At 40.7% G+C, this 26,228-nt stretch overlaps 1 protein-coding gene across 1 annotated transcript in view; it reads left to right on the top strand.

Annotated features, from left to right (window-relative positions):
* Window positions 1–357: 357 nt before the first annotated feature.
* The window catches only part of rgs8 (regulator of G protein signaling 8), a 40,608-nt gene continuing 14,737 nt past the window's right edge, over window positions 358–26,228 (top strand). The window contains exons 1-2 of the mRNA XM_062028510.1: window positions 358–509; window positions 22,947–23,057. Coding sequence (XP_061884494.1) covers window positions 469–509; window positions 22,947–23,057 — 152 coding nt within the window. The 5' untranslated portion in view covers window positions 358–468. The remainder of the gene's footprint in view (window positions 510–22,946; window positions 23,058–26,228) is intronic.

The raw sequence follows: 26,228 nt of genomic DNA, 5'->3' as shown, positions 1-26,228 counted from the left end.
TACAATAAAGTATTTGCAAAATGTGAAGTGTACACACTGTTGTGAGGTACTGTACATTGTCACAAAGACTACGCCCAGATACACTAAAATGTGATGACTAAATAAACCTTCTTATGCAAATTCCTGGCTGTATTCAACATTCATGTTTATATCTCATCAAGCCTAAAGTGTTGAAAAGCCACTCCGCCACTTCAAAGATGTGATGAGGACGTCCTTGGAGATTGTTCAGTGCAAACAAAGCCCTTGTCTCTGATTCCACCCCCTCTGTCTCCAGCGTCTGTGTCCCCTCTCGTCCACATCTCCCGCCAACGAGCATGCTGCATGTGTCTCACACTCGCTGCAATCAGACACACATAATATTAGCACTTCCGAGCGGTACACTGTTGTACGAATACAGAGCCAGAATTGTTGATAGGCTGCTTGGTATGAGAACACACGTCCGGGACAGGCATTGATAAAACGGGAGATATGCGCCTCAACAGCTCTTGCACAGACTCAGCAGAATTAAGGTAAAGGATTCATTATCATTTACTAATGACGGTGTTATGTAATTCTGCTAGGAACATGGAGCTTAACATATTATGTGAGTCTTTGGTGTTACTAATGGTTTACAGGTTGATTATTATTATTATGTACGGCTTTGAATGGAGAGTTTTTTTTAATCAGGAAAAACACTTATGATGAAGACATGTTTGGTCCTCTGCTTAGTCTATGAGTTAACCCCCATTCAAAGACATACAGTCTAGAATGCACAGTGTAAATTTATTTGAATAGAGAGACAGAAAACAACATACAGGTAGGTTATATATATACAGTATATACATTTCCAAAATATTAGAGAAGGTTGTCTACAGTCAGTTGTTGCCCTTCTTAGAGGATAATGGTATCACTGAGCTGTTCCAGTCCGGTTTTAAAGCCCTCCACAGCACAGAGTCAGCGCTTTTAAAAGTTTCTAACGATATCCTCCTGTCAACAGATTCTGGTAAATATGTTGTCCTGGTGCTTTTATATCTGTCTGCTGCGTTCGACACCGTCGACCACGCCACCTTAATCACTCGTCTTGAGAACTGTGTGGGCATTAAGGGCGCCGCCCTCAACTGGTTCCGGTCGTACCTAACCGACAGGAGTTTTTGTGTAAAAGTAGACAATTGTATGTCTTCCACAGCTCCTCTACCACATGGGGTCCCCCAGGGCTCAATCCTTGGCCCAATTGTATTTGCGCTTTACCTTCTCCCCCTTGGTTCTGTTTTCAGGAAGTACGGTATTGCATTTCATTTTTATGCCGATGATTGCCAGATCTACTTTCCAATGGCACAAAATACCACGGTTCAACGTCTTGTTGACTGCCTGCACGACATCAAAGCCTGGCTTTCAGCTAACTTCCTGAGCCTAAATGAAGACAAAACAGAAGTTATGTCGCTCTCCCTCCCCCAACGTTGACCTCGGCACTCTGACCCCGTATCTTAGTGACTGTGTCACAAACCTGGGGGTAAAGTTTGACTCAGATTTTAAGTTTGAAAAACAAATCAGCAGCTTTTATCAACTACGCCAAATAGCGAAAGTGAAACCGTTTCTGTCAGGACATGATCTTGAGAAATTAATCCACGCCTTTATCTCGACTCGTCTTGACTACTGCAATGCGCTGTACGTAGGCAATAGCCAGGCCTCCCTCGCCCCCCTGCAGCTCGTGCAGAACTCTGCTGCTCGTCTGCTAACACAGACCCGCAGACGTGAGCACATCACCCCTATACTAGCGTCCCTTCACTGGCTCCCTGTGCGTTACCGAATCAATTTTAAACTCCTACTATTTGATTTTAAATGTCTAAACAACCTCGCTCCAACATATCTCTCCGACCTCCTTCAGCCTTACGGCCCCCCCCCCGATCCTTAAGATCAGCTGCTATTGACGGTCCCTGACACAAGGCTGAAGCTTAGAGGTGACAGAGCTTTCGCCGCTGCTGCTCCCAAGCTCTGGAACGGCTTACCTCTGAGTGTTACACAGACCTCTCTTCCTGTTTTTAAATCGCTCTTAAAAACATACTTTTGTTCCATGGCTTTTAACACTGAGTGAGCTCTATCCTGCTATAGCGTCCCACAATGCACCTGCTGTGAACCTATTTTTATGTTTTATTTATTTTATTTTTTTATCGTGCTCTGTTGAAGAATGACAAACACATTTCGGGAGAACATCCGCACCGTAACACAACATAAACACGACAGAACAAATACCCAGAATCCTTTGCAGCCCTAACTCTTCCGGGCTATGGAGATTGGGGGCGGGGTTTGGTGGTAGCGGGGGTGTATATTGTAGCCCGGAAGAGTTAGGGCTACAAGGGATTCTGGGTATTTGTTCTGTTGTGTTTATGTTGTGTTACAGTGCAGATGTTCTCCCGAAATGTGTTTGTTTGGAGTGGGTTCACAGTGTGGCGCATATTTGCAACAGTGTTAAAGTTGTTTATACGGTCACCCTCAGTGTGACCTGTATGGCTGTTGATCAAGTATGCCTTGCATTCACTTACGTGTGTCTGCAGAAGCCGCATATATTATGTGACTGGGCCGGCACGCTGTTTTTATGGTGAGAAATTGGACGCGACGACAGGTTGTAGAGGCACTGGTACGCCCTTAATAATGTTGTCCGGGAGAAATTCGGGAGAATGGTTGCCCCGGGAGATTTTTGGGATGGGCACTGAAATTCGGGAGTTTCCGGGAAAATCTGGAGGGTTGGCAAGTATGCTCGCGGGCCGCACTAACATTAAACTTTCATATTAAGGTGGGCGCCGCAAAATAACGTCTTGCGGGCCGCAATTGGCCGGCGGCCCGCGTGTCCGAGACCCCTGAAATAAACTAATAGAATTAAATGAAATCCTGTACAAATGGATTGCATAATGGCTGTGAAGCGCTTGACTGCACATGTTAGCCAACACTGACAGAAACAATTAATTGGGGACTTTTTCATCCGCCTGCCCCCGATTATGCAATGCCTTGCACTGTGTGGTAACAATTAAAAGGTGTTTGAAATATTAGGTGTGTTTGCCATAACGCACCTTCTATTGGACTAATACTAGTAGAAAAGAAAACTCCACCTGTCTGGACTTGCATATAACGTAATTTAAAAATCTAAGCCAAAAGGATACAAAGCTATCATTTCAACATCAATAGCACAAATTGAATTACAAAACCCAAAACCAGTGAAGTTGGCACGTTGTGTAATTCGTAAATAAAAACAGAATACAATGATTTGCAAATAATGTTCAACTTATATTCAATTGAATGGACAAAGGCAAGATATTTAATGTTCGAACTGAGAAACTTGTTGTTTTTTTTCAAATAATCATTAACTTTGAATTTAGTGGCAGCAACACATTGCAAAAAATTTGACACAGGGGCATTTTTACCACTGTGATACATGGCCTTTCCTTTTAACAACATTCAGTAAACATTTGGGAACTGAGGAGACCAATTTTTGAAGCCTTTTAGGTGGAATTATTTCCCATTCTTGCTTGATGTACAGCTTAAGTTGTTCAACAGTCCGGGGGTCTCCGTTGTGGTATTTTAGGCTTCATAATGTGCCAATGGGAGACAGGTCTGGACAACAGGCAGGCCAGTCTAGTACCCACACTCTTTTACTATTAAGCCACACTGTTGTAACATGTGGCTTGGCATTGTCTTGCTGAAATAAGCAGGGGCGTCCATGATAACGTTGCTTGGATTACATTTACATTACATGAGTTTAGTTTATTTCAAAGGGGACAATGCAATTTCATAAAACACATAACTACACATGGTTAAAAAAGCCAGAATTAGCCAGAAGGCTAGTTTTCATCTGTAGTCCCCTGGCCATGATGTAAAAAGGGCAGTAAAATTACAATTTAAAAGTTGCTCCAAAACCTGTATGTACCTTTCAGCATTAATGGTGCCTTCACAGATGTGTAAGTTACCCATGTCTTGGGCACTAATACACCCCCATACCATCACAGATGCTGGCTTTTCAACTTTGCGCCTATAACAGTCCAGATGGTTCTTTTCCTCTTTGGTCCGGAGGACACGACGTCCACAGTTTCTAAAAACAATTTGAAATGTGGACTCATCAGACCACAGAACTTTTTTCCACTTTGCATCAGTCCATCTTAGATGAGCTCATGCCCAGCGGAGCCGACAGCGTTTCTGGGTGTTGTTGATAAACGGTTTTCGCCTTGCATAGGAGAGTTTTAACTTGCACTTACAGATGTAGCGACCAACTGTAGTTACTGACAGTGGGTTTCTGAAGTGTTCCTGAGCCCCTGTGGTGATATCCTTTACACACTGATGTCGCTTGTTGATGCAGTACAGCCTGAAGGATCGAAGGTCACAGGCTTAGCTGCTTACGTGCAGTGATTTCTCCAGATTCTCTGAACCCTTTGATGATATTACAGACCGTAGATGGTGAAATCCCTAAATTCCTTGCAATAGCTGGTTGAGAAAGGTTTTTCTTAAACTGTTCAACAATTTGCTCACGCATTTGTTGACAAAGTGGTGACCCTTGCCCCATCCTTGTTTGTGAATGACTGAGCATTTCATGGAATCTACTTTTATACCCAATCATGGCACCCACCTGTTCCCAATTTGCCTGTTCACCTGTGGGATGTTCCAAATAAGTGTTTGATGAGCATTCCTCAACTTTATCAGTATTTATTGCCACCTTTCCCAACTTCTTTGTCACGTGTTGCTGGCATAAAATTCTAAAGTTAATGATTATTTGCAAAAAAAAAATGTTTATCAGTTTGAACACCAAATATGTTGTCTGTGTAGCATATTCAACTGAATATGGGTTGAAAATGATTTGCAAATCATTGTATTCCGTTTATATCTATTTACATCTAACACAATTTTCCAACTCATATGGAAACGGGGTTTGTATTAAACATGCTGCACTGATGAGAGTATTTGGCAAGCTCTGTTTGGTCCTGCTAATTTTGACGGTCGTTAAGCTCACCGTAGTTTGTTTAGTTGGGCAACTTTCTCCGACGCTGCCACAGAAAGTAGTGTTTTATGCCACTCCTTCTTTGTCTTGTTTTGTCCACCAAACGTTTTATGCTGTGCGTGAATGCACAAAGGTGAGCTTTGTTGATGGTATTGACTTGTGTGGAGTGCTAATCAGGCATATTTGGTCTGTGCATGACTGCAAGCTAATCAATGCTAACATGCTATTTAGGCTAGCTGTATGTACATATTGCATCATTATGCCTCATTTGTAGGTATATTTGAGCTCATTTAATTTCCTTTACTTATGTCCTCCGTGTATTTAATTTATATTTGCATGTCTCATGACACATTATCTGTATGTAATCTTGGCTGCATTTCTGATAGTTTTGTGTGTGTGTGTGTCATGTTGTTCCAGACCACAGCAAACATTACCCAGCTTATCTTACCCTCTGAGAAGCATCCATTTTACTAATGTTTTCCAATGTTATAAAAATTGCTTTTGATATAAGTTTGGTAGATTTCTTGATTTTTTGTAGTCTTCCAGAACTCGATGTTCTCATCACTAAACTCGGTTTTCAGAAATGTCCGAAGGGCAGCTAAGCCATCTCGACTTTGCAATAGAAAACGGAAGAAAACAAAAACAACTTTTAATTCACGTTGCACTTTTGTTATTTTTTGGGAGATATTTTTGCACTGCTTTGTTCTTTATAAAATGTTGTGCATGTCTCATGACACACTATCTGTATGTAATATTGGCTGCATTTCTGATAGTTGTTTGTATGCCATGTTGTTCCAGACCACAGCAAACATTGCCATGTTGTTCCAGACCACAGCAAACATTACCTAGCTTGCCAAAGATTGTAATAAATCCATTAGAAGACGACAGCCTGCCGTTTCCTTTAACTTGGACACACACATCTATACCTTTGGCCATTAAAAGCCAGTCATTTCCAGGAGTTATCTCACCTTCTGAGTAGCCTCTGATTTACTAATGGTTTCTAATGTTGTAAAAATGTGTAGAATAGATATTACATTTCAATATTTCTGTCAACGAAGATTTGCATAGTCATTTTGATAGTAGGCTACTATAGCTAATATAGACACTTACATCATGTGTTGCCTTCATTATAAAACTTATATAAGACTCCAGACATATTTTTGGGGGTATTTTGGGTCCATTTGAACATTTTGGGTTGCCGACCCCTGGTTTAATGTGTCCCTTGGAGGCTATTTTCCAAATCAAAACTATAAAAATGAGCCAAGAGTTAATTTTTCATCTCTTGACACCCCAGAAGACGGTAGATGTGCAACGACTTGGTACAGTATGTGATTCTGATGACAATTAAGTGCATTTTTCAGGTGTGTGAATACATTCTAATATCAGTGTTTTAAATTTTCAGAAGAACTGCACTCAAACTCAAATGTATTTTTTAGGGAATGCGTTCTAATGCACTACAATGGAAGTTCTTTCCTCTTTTTGGGGAAACATTTGTTGTGCAATTCAGCTGACTTCACAGCTTTAAGTGAGAGAAATTAATGAATGGGAGTCTTTGTAAGAAATGTCTTCTTTCACCAACTGGTCAATACTCTGAGTTAGCCAGAAGCATTAGGGAAGTGTGTAGCGACGTCTTTCTTTCTATGAAGTTTTCAGCAAACCTCAACTAACACTTAGTTACGAAGGCACATTGCATTGTTGTTAGCAATGTTATTAGCATTAGCTTCTTAGGCCATTGAACAACTGGAATGTTCAGACTGTGTGACAAGACGATTTGACTTCCATCCGAGCAGGCTCACAGACTCAGATAGCACTGAGAGATTGCTGCCGAATCCAAATTAATGTTAATGAGTTATTTAGGCCCCGAAATAAATGTTTTTTCTCCATTATGGTGCAAAGCAACAAGTGTTGAGATACAACGATAAAGTACCTCTGCCAGTAAAACAACAGTTGTTAGTATAGAATGACCCGTGCTAGTAATTGATTCAATCAGGGATACTTTGGCTCCTGTGGCGGCCCCTGGTTTTTAAGTAGGGGGAAGCTTATTTTCGACCTACATCATAAATGTGTCCTTTTATTTCTACGTAAATTCTACCCTCCGTTCCTTTTCAATAAAATGATCTGTGACCCTGTGTCACTGCTCATTCAGAGACACTAATTGCAGAACGACAGAAGTGGGTGTTTAAATACAAGTACAGTCTCCAATAACACCAGAAAATACAAACCCCAAAACCAGTATAAATAAATAAAAACAGAATACAATGATTTGCAAATCCTTTTCAACCTATATTAAATAGAATAGACTGCAAAGACAAGATACTAAATGTTCGAACTTGAAAACTTTGTTATTTTTGCAAATATAAGCTCATTTGGAATTTGATGCCTGCAACATGCTTCAAAAAAGCTGGCATAAGTGGCAAAAAAGACTGAGAAAGTTGGGGAATGCTCATCAAACACTTATTTGGAACATCCCACAGGTGAACAGGCTAATTGGGAACAGGTGGGTGCCATGATTGGGTATAAAAGCAGCTTCCATGAAATGCTCAGTCATTCACTAACAAGTATGGGGCGAGAGTCACCACTTTGTGAACAAATACCTGATCAAACTGTCCAACAGTTTAAGAACAACATTTCTCAACGAGCTATTGCAAGGAATTTAGGGATTTCACCATCTACAGTCCGTAATATCGTCAAAATGTTCCGAGAATCTGGAGAAATCACCGCACGTAAGCGATGGTATTACGGACCTTCGATCCCTCAGGCAGTACTGCATCAAAAAGCGACATCAGTGTCTAAAGGATATCACCACATGGGCTAAGAAACACTTCAGAAAACCACTGTAAGTAACTACAGTTCGTCGCTACACCTGTAAGCGCCAAAGCCATTTATCAACAACACCCAGAAACGCTGCTGGCTTCGCTGGGCCCGAGTTCATCTAAGATGGACTGATGCAAAGTGGAAAAGTTTTCTGTGGTCGACAGTCCAAATTTCAAATTGTTTTTGGAAACTGTGGACATTGTGTCCTCCGGACCAAAGAGGAAAAGAACCATCCGGAGTGTTATAGGCGCAACGTTCAAAAGCCAGCATCTGTGATGGAAATGCCTTGGTGAGAGAAAGAATATGATGCACGGTGAACAAGATCAACAACGTAGAAGAGCAGTTAACCGAGAAAAGGAGTGAATTTAAACGTTTCCCAATGGACACAAAAACCGAACGGATAATGAATGAACATCTACAACGCGAGCACGAGAAGGAATTCAAGACAACAAAATCATCATACCGTCATATCAGAAAACTTGAGAAGCTAACCGCGGTCTTAACTTTGCCACAACCCCAATAAACTTTCCATACGAAGAATTCATCGTAGCAACAGAGATAGCATGTCATAAATTAACAAATCAAGGCGACAAAGCGGGTTTGCGCTACGAGGTAGCAGGGATACTGAAGACTGCCAAAATAACACAAAAACACCAGTAGGGAAGAATGGCCAAAGACAAAACAATCAAAGTACTACCTGCAGATAAAGGAAGGACAACAATCATTATGGACACAAAACAATATAAAAGCCAAATGATAGCTATGCTGGAGGATAAAGACACATATGAAGTTCTAAAAAAGGACCCAACAGAAGACACAAATAAAAAACTGAAGACTACTAAAACCATTAGTGGACGAGGGAAAAATAGACAAGGACAACTACAGTTTTTTAGTACCAACAGCCAGCATCACCCCCAGACTATACGGCACCCCTAAAATACATAAAAAAAGACGTTCCACTCCGCCCAATGGTTGACAGTATAGGCTCAGTCACATACAACCTTTCGAAAGCCATAGTTGAGATAATAAAACCTCTCCTAAGCCAGACAAAGCAACACTGCAAAAACTCAAAGTAGCTGGCACAAGAATTAAGCCCTGTAAAAGTATCACACGACATAGTCTCCCTTTTCACAAAAACACCAGTGGACGTCACAATAAACATAGTACAGAACCGCCTGCAAGCAGACTCAACACTCCGGAAACGAACAAAACTAACAGTTGAAAACACAGTCCAGTTGTTATCATTCGTAGCCAAGTCTACATATTTCCTGTTCAGAGGGACCATATGCAGACAGAAGGAGGGTTTTGCCATGGGGGACCCCCTCTCAGCCATCATGAGTGGTTTCTTCATGGAGGACTTGGAGGCCAAAGCCATCGTTCCTGAAGGATGTAGGCTGTCCCTCTGGAGGCGCTATGTGGACGACATCCTGGAGAAGATTAAGACCGGCCACACACAAAGACTCACAGACCACTTAAACACCATAGACGAGACGGGAAGCATAAAGTTCACTCATGAGGAGGAAGAGCACAGATCTATCGCATTACTGGACATGAAAATGCACCACATTGAGGATGGAAGCATCAAGATAACAATATACAGAAAACCCACACACACGGATCAATACTTACTATGGACATCAGAGCACCCCACAGCACACAAACTGTCAGTAGTCCGCACCCTATATGATCGCACCAAAGTGATCACAGACAACCATGGCAGAGAAAAGGATGAGAACCACATAAGACAGGCGCTCAAAGCCTGCAACTACCCAAACTGGGCCATAAACAAAGGCAAACGAGAGGTCCAGAGGAACAACTACGAGGAAAAAAAGAAGAAAGGTTCTAGGCCTGAGAACCTGGGCATGGTCACCCTCCCACACATCAAGGGCGTCACAGAACGCATACAGCGAGCGATAAGGAAACATTGCATCAGCACATCAGTGAAGCCACACATCAAGCTTCACCAAATCCTAGAACACCCTAAGGATCTGGGGCCGTACTTATCAAGCTTCTTAGAGTGCCATTTTACACTTAAGTCCTGAGAATTTGCGAAATTTAGTCCTACTCTCAAACTTAAGAATAAAAGCTTTTTATCAACGTTCTTAAGTCTAAGAATCACTCCTACTCTCCACGATATTTAAGAGACCTTCAGAGGTGTCTTAAGTGGTTAGGAGTTGCCAGCAGGGGATGGCACTGAAGCGAGAGAGACGTGCGCGAACATTCAGGGAGCGGAACGATGTTCTGGATTTGTTTGATGACGAGCAGCTGATCAAACGGTATCGTTTAGACAGAGCGGGTATTATTTTTGTCACAGATTTTATACTTTTCGATTCCATGTTGATTTCTGCATGTGGCTGCAGTGGGCTAGTATATATAGAGCCACCCACACCAGTTTCAAATTAGTTGCCTAATTAATGAATTGGAAAGAAAATGTTATGACAGTAGCGTATGTGTGTGGCCGTGAGGTGAGTGACGTCAGTGAGTGTGTGGGCGACAGAAGAGAGGGAGCGGTAGCGTGAGTGCCGGCGGGGACTAGTTTGTTTTGTATTATTTTGTTGTTTATTGTCAAAATATACACTCCCATTGTCCACCTAAATATTTCCAAGATATTTCTTTATTCTTAGACAACGGATTCCCTTTCGTGATTGGTCATTTCTATGGACACAGAAATGACATCACCTAAAATTCCATTTACGGCACATAGTAATGTCGTAATTCAGCTCTGAGTGTGACACTTAAGATTCAGTCCTACACTTCGCTGAAAGTGTGAGTAAGACGCTTGATAACTAACTTTTAAGTGCAGCTTTCAGCGAAGAATTTATTTACTCTTAAGTCAACTCTTAGCAGACTTCTTAGGAGTAATTCTGAGAAGCTTGATAAGTACGGCCCCTGATCCCCCCCTGAGAAAAAGTGTTATATATGAGATCCCTTGCCTAACATGCAATCAAACATACATAGGAGAGACAGGTCGACAGTTCAGCACAAGAAAAAAGGAACACCAGAAAGAATGTGAAAAGGAAACATCCAGAACGCTCACCCGTGCAACGAGAATGAAAGCAACGCAGGACATTCTAAAATCAGCCGTTTCAGACCACTGCAAGAGGGAAAACCATCTAATGAACTGGGAGGCAGCCAAGGTCATTAGAATGGAAAGCAACAAATTCCATCGGTGGATCAAAGAGGCGGTTGAAATCAGGAAGTGGGCCCCAAAGACTGTCAACAGAGATGAAGGAGCCTACTAACTATCCCACACCTGGGACACAGTCCTTCAGGGTCGCCCCCGGCCGTTTGGTAGACATCCAGACGACGGGGGGCGCCCCACCCTACCCCCTGTCGGGTCCTTTTTTAGAACTTCATATGTGTCTTTATCCTCCAGCATAGCTATCATTTGGCTTTCATATTGTTTTGTGTCCATAATGACTGTTGTCCTTCCTTTATCTGCAGGTAGTACTTTGATTGTTTTGTCTTTGGCTATTGACTGTATAGCTTTCCATTGTTCCCTACTGGTGTTTTTGTGTTATTTTGGCAGTCTTCAGTATCCCTGCTACCTCGTTGCGCAAACCCACTTTGTCGCCTTGATTTGTTAATTTATGACATGCTATCTCTGTTGCTACGATGAATTCTTCGTATGGAATGTTTATTGGAGTTGTGGCGAGACAGTACCTTGTTTTCCGTTGCTGTTAATTTGCGTTGTGAAAGGTTACATACCCATTTTTCTCTTTTTTCTGTGCGTTCCTCCTCCTTTTTCGCTGAGGTTAGCTTCTCAAGTTTTCTGATATGACGGTATTTTGTTGTCTTACAATTCGTTCCGCGTTCATCCCCAAGCTTGTTGGAACAACTCTTTCATCTCGGCAAAGTAATGTGAATCTCAGGTGGTTGCGGAAACGGGCCAATTTGTGTTCCAGTTGTTCCAAACAACGGAATTCTTTGACACTACACTGTCCATGGCTTATACGTAGTATGTTGAAGAGGTTCATTTAGCCTACTGATGTGTATTTATAAATGGTTGATTTATATAGGCTAGTAAGGTAAAGTTTTGTACCTGACAAGTTTCGGCTATCTTGCTTCTGCAGCCTTCATCAGAGGTGTCACGTGATGTTAGCGTGATGTCATCTGTGACGTGTTATATGGCGTGCGCCAGGGGACACCCTGAAGTGGTGGGATGGAAAAATCCATACAACACGTCACAGACGACGTCACGCTTACATCAAGTGACACCTCTGATGAAGGCTGCAGAAGCAAGGTAGCCGAAACTTGTCGGTACAAAACTTTACCTTACTAGCCTATATAAATCAACCATTTATAAATGTTTTGGAGATTACTTTCCGTCCGAATACAGCTGGGATAGGCCTCAGACCCCCTCCCCACACACAGACACACACCACACACCCACCCCAGCAACCCCGAGAGGGATAAGCGGTGGAAAATGGATGGATCTAAAAAATGTTGTCAGACTAATATGTAATTAGGGGAAATTATGACAAATTGCCTAATCTTGACTGAATTGGCAAACGAAACACTAGCAATGAGAATGGGAGAAAGAATAGTAAAGGATAGGATAATATGTATATATACAGTTGTGGTCAAAAGTTGACATACACTTGTAAAGAACATAATGTCATGGCTGTCTTGAGTTTCCAATAATTTCTACAACTCTTATTTTTTTTAAGATAGAGTGATTGGAGCACATACTTGTTTGTCACAAAAAATATTCATGAAGTTTGGTTCTTTTATGAATTTATTATGGGTCTACTGAAAGTGTGATCAAATATGCTGAGTCAAAAGTATACATACAGCAACATACATTATCAATGTTGGTGATGTAGAAAAGTTACAATCAAATCAAATTAGCTTCATGGAGTGGCCTCTTAACTTCAAGTGAGTGATTATGATTGACGACACCTGTTGACTTCTCTGAGCCCATTTAAATAGGGCTCATGTGATGCAGTCGTTAGACTCGGTTACAAAAGCAACAATGGGAAAGTCAAAGGAAATCAGCACAGATCTGAAAAAACTAATCATTGACTTGAAACAAGTCAAGAAAGTCACTTCGAGCCATTGCAAAGCAGCTTAAGGTCCCAAGAGCAACTGTGCAGACAGTTGTTTGTAAGTATAAAGTGCATGGCACAGTTTTGTCACTGCCACAATCAGGAAGAAAACGCAAGCTATCACCTGCCGCTGAGGGAAAATTGGTCAGGGTGATTAAGAGTCAAATGAGAACCACCAAAAAGCAGGTCTGTAATGAATTAGAAGCTGCTGGAACACAGGTGTCAGTGTCCACAGTCAAGCGTGTTTTGCATCGACATGGAATGAGAGGCTACCATGCAAGAAGGAAGCCCTTGTTCCAGGAGCGACACCTTAAAGATCGTCTAAAGTTTGCTGGTCAGATGAAACAAAAATTGAGCTGTTTGGCCACAATACCCAGCAATATGTTTGGAGGAGAAAAGGTGAGGCCTTTAATCCCAGGAACATCAAGCCTACCGTCAAGCATGGTGGTGGTAGTATTATGCTCTGGGCCTGATTTGCTGCCAATGGAACTGGTGCTTTACAGAGAGTACATGGGACAATAAAAAAGAAGGATTACCTCCAAATTCTTCAGGACAACCTAAAATCATCAGCCCGGAGGTTGGGTCTTGGGCACAGTTGTGTGTTTCAACAGGCCAATGACCCCAAACGCACGTCAAAAGTGGTAAAGGAATGGCTAAATCAGGCTAGGACTAAGATTTTAGAATGCCCTTCCCAAAGTCCTGACTTAAACCCCATTGAGAACATGTGGACAATGCTGAAGAAACAAGTCCATGTCAGAAAGCCAACAATTTTAGCTGACCTGCACCAATTTTGTCAAGAGGAGTGGTCAAAAATTCAACCAGAAGCTTGTGGATGGCTACCAAAAGTGCCTTATTGTAGTGAAACTTGCCAAGGGACATGTAACCAAATATTAACATTGCTGTACGTATACTTTTGACCCAGCAGATTTGCTCACATTTTTAGTAGACCCATAATAAATTCATAAAGAACCAAACTTCATGAATGATAAGAGTTGTAGAAATTATTGGAAACTCAAGACAGCCATGACATTATGTTCTTTACAAGTGTCTGTATACATATATATATATATATATATATATATATATATATATATATATATATATATATATATATATATATATATATATATATACACACGTTAGGTCAGGAAATAACACAGAGGCCATTTCATCCCTACGTCAGGGGATTTGAAAGAGCAGGAAAACCTGCGAAACAGGCTTGTAGGGATGAAATAGCCTGTTTTTTCCTGACCTAACGTACACTACCATTCAAAAGTTTGGGGTCACATTGAAATGTCCTTATTTTTGAAGGAAAAGCACTGTACTTTTCAAAGAAGATAACTTTAAACTAGTCTTAACTTTAAAGAAATACACTCTATACATTGCTAATGTGGTAAATGACTATTCTAGCTGCAAATGTCTGGTTTTTGGTGCAATATCTACATAGGTGTATAGAGGCCCATTTCCAGCAACTATCACTCCAGTGTTCTAATGGTACAATGTGTTTGCTCATTGGCTCAGAAGGCTAATTGATGATTAGAAAACCCTTGTTTAATCATGGTCACACATCTGAAAACAGTTTAGCTCGTTACAGAAGCTACAAAACTGACCTTCCTTTGAGCAGATTGAGTTTCTGGAGCATCACATCTGTGGGGCCAATTAAACGCTCAAAATGGCCAGAAAAAGAGAACTTTCATCTGAAACTCGACAGTCTATTCTTGTTCTTAGAAATGAATGCTATTCCACAAAATTGTTTGGGTGACCCCAAACTTTTGAACGGTAGTGTATATTACACAGTACAGGCCAAAAGTTTGGACACACCTCATTTTAATGCATTTTCTTTATTTTCATGACTATTTACCTTGTAGATTGTCACTGAAGACATCAAAACTATGACACCTGGTAAGTGAAAACCATTTCAGGTGACTACCTCTTGAAGCTCCTCGAGAGAATGCCAAGCGTGTGCAAAGCGGTAATCAGCGCAATGGGTGGCTATTTTGAAGAAAACCAGAATAGAAAACACATTTTCAGTTATTTCACTTTTTTGTGTTAAGTACATAACTCCACATGTGTTCATTCATAGTTTTGATGCCTTCAGTGACAATCTACAATGTAAATAGTCATGAAAATAACGAAAATGCATTGAATGAGAAGGTGTGTCCAAACTTTTGGCTTGTACTGTACATATATATATATATATAAAATCCTGTGAGCAATTGTGTGTCCTACCTCAGGACAAACACACACATCCAAGACAACAGAGAACTGTGCCTGTGAAAAACATACAACATGTGACAAACTGCCAGCTCTAAAATAGGCAATATTCAAGAAAAAAATGCATCACGTTTTTTGTTATTTTTCCTCGGAACTAAAACCACCTCAATGTCAAGACGTGCTCATCATCCAAAAACCTGCATTGCGCCAGACCCACATTCTTATACAAGAACCTACCAACCCATGAAGTAGGACAAACCAACGTTTCTCCTTCTCTAAAATACAAGCGGCATGTCTCTGTGTGTGTGAGACGCTTGCTGGCTGTTGCTGTTTTTAGCTTCTTCCCTCCAGGAGCCAGCCTTTGCTGCATGACTGAATAGAACATGCACTGCTTCCTCCTGACTACACGGATTTGTTAGGACTTTTTTTATAAATAGCTCAGCAGCAGCACGTGTCTGTGCCACGCTGCCAGCTGAGATACCGATTCATCACAAGAAAAAAAGGGAGAAGAGAGGGAGAGCAAGGCGGAGAAAAGGTTGAGTAAGCACAATGCAAAAACTGAAATCTAAGTAAGATTAAATATCTCAAATAAGGGTGATATATGCTTATTTTCTTCTCACTAAGCAGATTTTATGTTAGAATGTTTTACTTGTTTTAAGTGTTTTGGTCCTAAATGATCTCAGTAAGATATTACAGCTTGTTGCCGAGATTTGATGACCTATATTGAGTAAAACATGCTTGAAACTAGAATATCAACTGTTGCAAAGCTGTGTCATCAACACTCACAAGTATAAAACTACTTTTTTTTAAAGTAATAATTACTTACTTCAAGCATGAAAAAAAAAATTATGATGCCGAGCGCATATCAATACGTCAAGATAATGGCACTAGCATTTACTTAATTTAAGAATATTTTTTTCAACATATTGAGCAAAAAGGTCTCTTTTTTTTTCCACCAAGAAAAGTGCACTTGTTATTAGTGAGAATATACCTATTTTAAGGTATTTTTGGGGTTAATTGAGGTTAGTTAAAGGCCTACTGAAACCCACTACTATCGACCACGCAGTCTGATAGTTTATATATCAATGATGAGATCTTAACATTGCAACACATGCCAATACGGCCGGGTTAACTTATAAAGTGCAATTTTAAATTTCCCGCTAAACTTCCGGTTGAAAACGCCTTGTTATGCGCGTGACGTAGCCAGTGAAACAGGAGTATCGGTAGCCCATTGAAGCCAATACATAGTAGCTCTGTTTTCATTTCATAATTCCACAGTATTCTGGACATCTGTGTTGGTGAATCTGTTGCAATTTGTTCATTGCATTATGGAGAAAGAAGCTGAGCAAGCAAAGAAGAAAGTTGTCGGTGCGAAGCGGAGTATTTTGCGAGGGAAGTCAGCAACACAACACAGTCGGTGTTTCATTGTTTACATTCCCGAAAGATGCAGTCAAGATCGAAGAACTCGGACAAAAGAGACTCTTACCAGGAGGACTTTGACTTCGATACACAGACGCCTGTAGAGAACTGGGACAACACAGACTCTTACCAGGATTACTTTGATTTGGATACACAGACGCAGACGTGCTACCGTGAGTACGCAGCTGCGCTTCCAAACATTTGATCGCTTGCCCGTACGTGCGTGTCACGTACCTAACTTTGGTTAAATACATAAACTTTATGAACCTTGGGTTAGGTGAACGGTCCTTTGGGCTGAGTGATTGTGTGTGTTGTGCAGGTGTCTGAATTGTATTGGCGGGTTATATGGACGGGAGCTAGGAGCTAGCATAACAAACACCTAGGTGTTTGTTATGCGGGATTAATTTGTGACATATTAAATATAAGCCTGGTTGTGTTGTGGCTAATAGAGTATATATATGTCTTGTGTTTATTTACTGTTGTAGTCATTCCCAGCTGAATATCAGGTCCCACCCGCCTCTCACAGCATCTTCCCTATCTGAATAGCTTCAACTCCCCACTAGTCCTTCACTTGCACTTTACTCATCCACAAATCTTTCATCCTCGCTCAAATTAATGGGGAAATCGTCGCTTTCTCGGTCCGAATCGCTCTCACTTCTGGCCGCCATCACTGTAAACAATAGGGAACTTTGCGGAAATGTTCAACTGACTACGTCACGCTACTTTCGGTAGGGGCAAGACTTTTTTTGGTCAGATACCAAAAGTTGCGATCTTTATCGTCGTTGCTCTCTACTAAATCCTTTCAGCAAAAATATGGCAATATCGCGAAATGATCAAGTATGACACATAAAATAGATCTGCTATCCCCGTTTAAATTAAAAAAATTCATTTCAGTAGGCCTTTAATTTTACTTGTTTTGGAAAGTCTTGACAATTAGCCGAATTTTCTTGTTCTATTGGCAGATAATTTTGCTTAGTTCAAATAAATTACCCCTGATTTTTATTTTTATTTTTTCTTGTTTTTGAACACTGACTTTTTGCAGTGCAGAGAAAAAGATAAGCAAAGCCCTAACACATAAAAACTCTGTAGATTGCCATACTTGCATGTTTTGAAGGGCATTTGTCACAGAATATAGAATAATAGTAAGAAGGCAGCAAGTAAGTGGGTCATGCCACCCAAATGTATTTTGGGGTTCATTGAGGTTTGCTAATTTTACTTGTTTTGGAAAGTCTTGACAAGCTGGATTTTCCTGTTCTATTGGCAGATAATTTTGCTTAGTTCAAATAAAATACCCCTAATTTTTGTGGGTTTTTTTCTTGTTTTTGAACACTGACTTTTTGCAGTGCAGAGAAAAAGGCAAGCAAAGCCCTAACACGTAAAAGCTCTGTAGATTGACATACTTACACAGAATATAGAATAATAGTAAGAAGGCAACAAGTAAGTGGGTCATGCCACCCAAATGTATTTTTGGGTTCATTGAGGTTAGCTAATTTGACCTGTTTTGGAAAGTCTTAACGAGCCGGATTTTCTTGTTCTATTGGCAGATAATTTTGCTTAGTTCAAGTAAAATACCCCTAATTTTTATTTATTTTTTCTTGTTTTTGAACACTGACTTTTTGCAGTGCAGAGAAAAAGACAAGCAAAGCCCTAACATGTAAAAACTCTGTAGATTGCCATACTTGCATGTTTTGAAGGGCCTTTGTCACAGAATATAGAATAATAGTAAGAAGGCAGCAAGTAAGTGGGTCATGCCACCCAAATGTATTTTTGGGTTCATTGAGGTTTGCTAATTTTACTTGTTTTGGAAAGTCTTGACAGGCCGAATTTTTTTGTTGTATTGGCAGATAATTTTGCTTAGTTCAAATAAAATACCCTTAATTTTTGTATTTTTTTTTCTTGTTTTTGAACACTGACTTTTTGCAGAGCTGAGAAAAAGACAAGCAAAGCCCTAACATGTAAACACTCTGTAGATTGCCATACTTGCATGTTTTGAAGGGCCTTTGTCACAGAATATAGAATAATAGTAAGAAGGCAGCAAGTAAGTGGGTCATGCCACCCAAATGTATTTTGGGGTTCATTGAGGTTTGCTAATTTTACTTGTTTTGGAATGTCTTGACAAGCCGAATTTTCTTGTTCTATTGGCAGATAATTTTGCTTAGTTCAAGTAAAATACCCCTAATTATTATTATTTTTTTCTTGTTTTTGAACACTGACTTTTTGCAGTGCAGAGAAAAAGACAAGCAAAGCCCTAACATGTAAAAACTCTGTAGATTGCCATACTTGCATGTTTTGAAGGGTATTTGTCACAGAATATAGAATAATAGTAAGAAGGCAGCAAGTAAATGGGTCATGCCACCCAAATATCAGAGTCACATACTTGCAGAAATAAAACACTGATGCATTGAGAAGATGAATGTAATCTGAATTAAATGCATTATTCTCTTTTAGGCTTTTGTAATGGAAAACATCAAATGTGTCATTGCCATCCATCTAATGTGCACACATCTCAAATCCGGGCTAAAAATAACAAGTCATTAGTAAATGAAGTTCACTTTGAGATTATGACTCACAGATTACACGCACATCTGCACTCCCCCCGGTGCACCAGTTCTAAGTGTAGCATTCAATATGTAACAGGGCTATTTGCGGGGTGCACCACGCTGCCGAAGTGCAGCAGAGACAATCCGCTGGCACAGAATGTTTACGCTCTGACCCATTTTCCTCGATTTGTTGAAAGTGCCTTAAAATAGCATGCAGGCCATCACTTCGCCATCCCGAAACAGAATGCATCCAAAGTGTAAGGTTGTGTTATATAAATGTTATTTCTTGCAATTGCAACTTGCAATTTGCACAAAACCCAAAACCAGTGAAGTTGGCACGTTGTGTAATTCGTAAATAAAAACAGATTACAATGATTTGCAAATCCTTTTCAACTTATATTCAATTGAATAGACTGCAAAGACACGATATTTAATGTTCACACTGACAAACTTAATTTTCTTTTTGTAAATAATCATTAAAAGTTGGCACACGGGCATTTTTACCACTGTGTTACATGGCCTTTCCTTTTAACAACACTCAGTAAATGTTTAGGAACTGAGGAGACCAATTTTTGAAGCTTTTCAGGTGGAATTCTTTCCCATTCTTGCTTGATGTACAGCTTTAGTTGTTCAACAGTCCGAGGTCTCCGTTGTGCTATTTTAGGCTTCATAATGCGCCACACATTTTCAATGGGAGACAGGTCTGGACTACAGGCAGGCCAGTTTAGTACCTGCACTCGTTTACTGTGAAGCCACGCTGTTGTAACACGTGGCTTGGCAATGTCTTGCTGAAATAAGCAGGGGCGTCCATGGTAACATTGCTTGAATGGCAACATATGTTGCTCCAAAACCTGTATGTACCTTTCAGCATTAATGGTGCCTTCACAGATGTGTAAGTTACACATGCCTTGCGCACTAATACACCCCCATACCATCACAGATGCTGGCTTTTGAACGTTTCGCCTATAACAATCCGGATGGTTCTTTTCTTCTTTGTTCTGGAGGACACAACGTCCACAGTTTCCAAAACCAATTTGAAATGTGGACTCGTCATTTTTGTACTTTGCATCAGTCCATCTTAGATGAGCTTGGGCCCAGCGACGCCGGCGGCGTTTCTGGGTGTTGTTAATAAATGGCTTTCGCTTTGCATAGTAGAGTTTTAACTTGCACTTACAGATGTAGCGACAAACTGTAGTTACTGACATTGGATTGTTTAAGTGTTCCTGAGCCCATGTGGTGATATCCTTTACACACTGATGTCGCTTTTTGATGCAGTACCGCCTGAGGGATCAAAAGTCAAGGTCTTGCCGCTTACGTGCAGTGATTTCTCCAGATTCTCTGACCCTTTTGATGATGTTTCAGACCTGCCAACTTCACTCGTTTTGGGTTTTGTAAATAAGTAATTTACTTTGATTAATCATGATTAATACCACAATCCAAAAGTGTGATTAATCTGGTTTAAAACATTTTTGATTTGACAGCAAAAGTTTTAACACATACTAAATTTAGCATCATATCCTGGTTTGCATACTTAGAATTATTACCTTTCATCGCCACTATACACACCCGCATGTCACAGTTACATATTATGTCTACTTGCAGAAATACAACACTGATGCATTCATCTGCAACTTTTTTGCAACTTTTATTTCATTTTTTTTTTTACACATTTTCCAGTGCAAACGTACCCACAGACCTCAGAAAACACTTGGCTCCCCATGTACCACTTAATGACCACTATTAGTGAATTAGTCAAGTGAATTATATTTTATATAGCGCTTTTCTCTAGTGACTCAAAGCACTTTTACATATTGAAACCCAATATCTAAGTTACACTTAAACCAGTGTGGGTGGCACTGGGAGCCGGTGGGTAAAGTGTCTTGCCCAACGACACAACGGCAGTGACTAGGATGGCGGAAGCGGGTATCGAACCTGGAACCCTCAAGTTGCCACTCTACCAACTGAGTTATACCGCCCCATTTATATATATGCTACTGTATTAAAATACTGTAGCGTAATAGGCCTATGTATTCATTAAAAACAATGCAGAGGTTTTATTTAACAAGTATATTTAATATTTTGGCTACTGTAACATTACACACAGTTTGAACAGTAACATTGTGTTTGAATATTTAATATTAGATTTAACTAAGTGATTCTTTGGCGTACCACTAGAAGGAGCTGTGGTACGGTTGACAATTACTGCTATAGACTATTTACAGCTAAACAAATAAACAATGAAAAAGTAGAAGTTTATCTTGTATGAAAAATTAAATAAAAAAACAATATTAAAAAAAAGGTATTGTACAGTGTGGGTCATTGGTGATATTGCACAGTAGGGTTGTATGGTATACCAGTACTAGTGTAGTATCGCGGTGCTAATAAATAAAAAATGTTTGTAAACCCAGGAAATATGTCCCTGGACACATGAGGACTTTGAATATGACCAATGTATGATCCTGTAACTACTTGGTATCGGATCGACACCTAAATGTGTGGTATCATCCAAAACTAAAGATGTCCGATAATGGCTTTTTTGCCGATATTCGATATTCTGATATTGTCCAACCTTAATTACAGATTCCGATATCAACCGATACCGATAGATACAGTCGTGGAATTAACACATTTTTATGCCTAATTTTGTTGTGATGCCCCGCTGGATGCATTAAACAATGTAACAAGGTTTTCCAAAATAAATCAACTCAAGTTATGGAAAAAAATGCCAACATGGCACTGCCATATTTATTATTGAAGTCACAAAGTGCATTATTTTTTTTAACATGCCTCAAAACAGCAGCTTGGAATTTGGGACATGCTCTCCCTGAGAAAGCAGGAGGAGGTTGAGGTGGGTGAGGAGGTGAATGGGGGGGAGTTGAGGTGGGAGGGGGTGTATATTGTAGCGTCCCGGAAGAGTTAGTGCTGCAAGGGATTCTGGGTATTTGTTCTGTTGTGTTTATGTTGTGTTACGGTGCGGATGTTCTCCCGAAATGTGTTTGTCATTCTTCTTTGGTGTGGGTTCACAGTGTGGCGCTTATTTGTAACAGTGTTAAAGTTGTTTATATGCAACCCTCAGTGTGACCTTTATGGCTATTGACCAAGTATGCCTTGCAATCGCTTGTGTGTGTGAAAAGCCGTAGATATTATGTGATTGGGCCGGCACACAAAGGCAGTGCCTTTAAGGCACACCCCCAATATTGTTGTCTGAGTGGAAATCGGGAGAAATTTGGGAGAATGGTTGCCCCGGGAGATTTTCGGGAGGGGCACTGAAATTCGGGAGTCTCCCGGGAAAATTGGGAGGGTTGACAAGTATGACTGGGAGACGCAACTGCTCTGTACTTCTCCCTACGTCCGTGTACCACTCCGTACAGCGGCGTTTCAAAACAGTCATACATTTTACTTTTTGAAACCGATACCGATAATTTCTGATATTACATTTTAAAACATTTATCGGCCGATAATATCGGCAGTCCGATATTATCGGACATCTCTATCCAAAACTAATGTAAAGTATCAAACAACAGAAGAATAAGTGATTATTACATTTTAACAGAAGTGTAGATAGAACATGTTAAAAGAGAAAATAACCAGGTATTAACAGTAAATGAACAAGTGGATTAATAAAACATTTTTACAGCTTGTCCTTTATAATGTTGACAAAATAATAGAATGATAAATGACACAATATGTTACTGCATATGCCAGCAGCTAAATTAGGAGCTTTTGTTTGCTTACTACTAAAAGACAAGTTGTCTTGTATGTTCACTATTTTATTTAAGGACAAACTTGTTCTTAAAATACAACCAATTTTTTGTGGTCCCCTTTATTTAGATACGTATCGAAATACATTTTGGTACATGTACCAAAATATTGGTATCGGGACAAACCTATTGCACAGTAAAATGAGATAATCCTTCAAATGTAAACATTTGTTTTGTATGTATTCTGCAGGATCACTGCCATGAAGACCAGACTCGGATGTTTTTCCCGCAAGTCTGACTCCTACAGTGACTTCTCCGAGTTCCTGCCTCCAGCCCATGAAACCACTGCCAGATGTGTGAAGTGAGTTCTCATATTTTTGTTCAATTATAACCATTCATGGGCAGCGCGGTGGAACAGGGGTTAGTGCGTGTGCCTCACAATACGAAGGTCCTGGGTTCATTCCCCGGGCTCGGGGTCTTTCTGTGTGGAGTTTGCATGTCCTCCCCGTGACTGTGTGGGTTCCCTCCGGGTACTCCTGCTTCCTCCCACCCCCAAAGACATGCACCTGGGGATAGGTTGATTGGCAACACTAAATTGGCCCTAGTGTGTGAATGTGAGTGTGAATGTTGTCTGTCTATCTGTGTTGGCCCTGGGATGAGATGGCGACTTGTCCAGGGTGTACCCCAAGTGCAGCTGGGATAGGCTCCAGGACCGCCCGCGACCCCGAGACTGACAAGCCATAGAGGATGGATGGATATAACCCTTCATGTCATGCCAGAGCTTTGTGATATTACATTTAAATACAGTGAAACCTTCAATTTAAAAAGCCACCATAGATATCCGATATGTTATCAAACTAACTGTGGAAGTCGCTTCCTAGCAGTCCCACTGACAGACACTTCACAGGAGCCAAGCGTGCCGTTTTAACAAGGTTTTAATGATATTGTTTCAACACAAGTTTTTCTCTCCAGTAGAACGTGACCTTTCAGTCACGTCCGTATCCTCTCTCTCCTCCTGCTCCCGGCCGCTTACTGTTAAAAACAACAGATGATTGGATTAACACGTACCACCTGTGAAATCTAATCAACTGCCAGCTGTGTCTCGCCGTCAGCACTGCCACGCCCCCGTCTGATGGTGCTCTGTTCTCAGCACCATGGACAGAGGTGGTGACCTTTACTCCTGCAGGCAGCGCTGACAACATCTCCCTCCACTCTAACATTTTCAGAAAATATACCAATCAAAATGTGATAGGGGAGGTAATACTACTTTAATATACTACTGTACACATCTATTCTGGCCAGTTGTGGGGGTTTGTCTGTCAAAAAACATTTATTTGGTCTGTAAGAAGGGAAATGTGAAAGTTTGGCATTTGAAAACATTTAACTCCTCATACATGCACCAATGAACTGAATTGTCAACATACACAATCAAGATGGACATTTTAAAAATAATAATTTAAACAAATAATTTAAAATTTAATTTTAAAAGTGCATGTTTCCACTGAGTAGGTGGTTAACAACACTGGCATACTTTCCAAGACACAACCACTTTAAAGGCCTACTGAAACCCACTACTACCGACCACGCAGTCTGATAGTTTATATATCAATGATGAAATCTTAACATTGCAACACATGCCAATACGGCCGGGTTAACTTATAAAGTGCAATTTTAAATTTCCCGCTAAACTTCCGGTTGAAAACGTCTTTGTATGATGACGTATGCAAGTGACGTCACTAGTTAAACGGAAGTATTGGTACACCTTTGAATCCAATACAAAAAAGTTCTGTTTTCATCTCAAAATTCCACAGTATTCTGGACATCTGTGTTGGTGAATCTTTTGCAATTTGTTTAATGAACAATGGAGACTGCAAAGAAGAAAGCTGTAGGTGGGATCGGTGTATTAGCGGCTGGCTGTAGCAACACAACCGGAGGACTTTGACTTGGATAGCAGACGCGCTAGCCGACGCTAGCCGTAGACCGCACGAATGATCGGGTGAAGTCCTTCGTCCTTCCGTCGATCGCTGGAACGCAGGTGAGCACGGGTGTTGATGAGCAGATGAGGGCTGGCTGGCGTAGATGGAGCGCTAATGTTTTTATCATAGCTCTGTGAGGTCCCGTTGCTAAGTTAGCTTCAATGGCGTCGTTAGCAACAGCATTGTTAATCTTCGCCAAGCTGGAAAGCATTAACCGTGTAGTTACATGTCCATGGTTTAAAGGCCTACTGAAACCCACTACTACCGACCACGCAGTCTGATAGTTTATATATCAATGATGAAATCTTAACATTGCAACACATGCCAATACGGCCGGGTTAACTTATAAAGTGACTTTTAAAACTTCCCGGGAAATATCCGGCTGAAACGTCGCGGTATGATGACGTATGCGCGTGACGAAGTCAGAGTAACGGAAGTTATGGTACCCGTAGAATCCTATACAAAAAGCTCTGTTTTCATTTCATAATTCCACAGTATTCTGGACATCTTTTGCAATTTGTTTAATGAACAATGAAGGCTGCAAAGAAGACAGTTGTAGGTGGGATCGGTGTATTAGCAGCGGACTACAGCAACACAACCAGGAGGACTTTGTTGGAGCGCTAGCCGCGCTAGCCGCCGACCTCACCTTGACTTCCTACGTCTCCGGGCCGCCAAACGCATCGGGTGAAGTCCTTCGTCCTTCTGCCGATCGCTGGAACGCAGGTGAGCACGGGTGTTGATGAGTTTATGAGGGCTGGCTGGCGTAGATGGAGAGCTAATGTTTTTAGCATAGCTCTGTGAGGTCCCGTTACTAAGTTGCTAACCGTGTATTTACATGTCCACGGTTTAATAGTATTGTTGATTTTCTATCTATCCTTTCAGTCAGGGGTTTATTTTTTTGTTTCTATATGCAGTTAAAGCACGATGCTATCACGTTAGCTCGTAGCTAAAGCATTTCGCCGATGTATTGTCGTGGAGATAAAAGGCACTGAATGTCCATTTCGCGTTCTCGACTCTCATTTTCAAGAGGATATAGTATCCGAGGTGGTTTAAAATACAAATCCGTGATCCACAATAAAAAAAGGAGAGTGTGGAATCCAATGAGCCAGCTTGTACCTAAGTTACGGTCAGAGCGAAAAACGATACGTCCATCACTGTCTCTCAAGTCCTTCACTGTAACGTTCCTCATCTACGAATCTTTCATCCTCGCTCAAATTAATGGGGTAATCACTTTCTCGGTCTGAATCTCTCTCGCTCCATTGTAAACAATGGGGAATTGTGAGGAATACTAGCTCCTGTGACGTCACGCTACTTCCGGTACAGGCAAGGCTTTTTTTTATCAGCGAGCAAAAGTTGCGAACTTTATCGTCGATTTTCTCTACTAAATCCTTTCAGCAAAAATATGGCAATATCGCGAAATGATCAAGTATGACACATAGAATGGATCTGCTATTCCCGTTTAAATAAAAAAAAAAATCATTTCAGTAGGCCTTTAATAGTATTGTTGTTTTTTTGTCTATCCTTCCAGACAGGGGTTTATTTATTTTGTTTATATC

Source organism: Entelurus aequoreus, linkage group LG19 (assembly GCF_033978785.1).
Source record: "Entelurus aequoreus isolate RoL-2023_Sb linkage group LG19, RoL_Eaeq_v1.1, whole genome shotgun sequence".
NCBI classification, from domain to species: Eukaryota; Metazoa; Chordata; class Actinopteri; order Syngnathiformes; family Syngnathidae; genus Entelurus; species Entelurus aequoreus.
The sequence above is the reverse complement of the archived record's forward strand: the minus strand, read 5'-3'. Positions and strand labels throughout refer to the sequence as shown.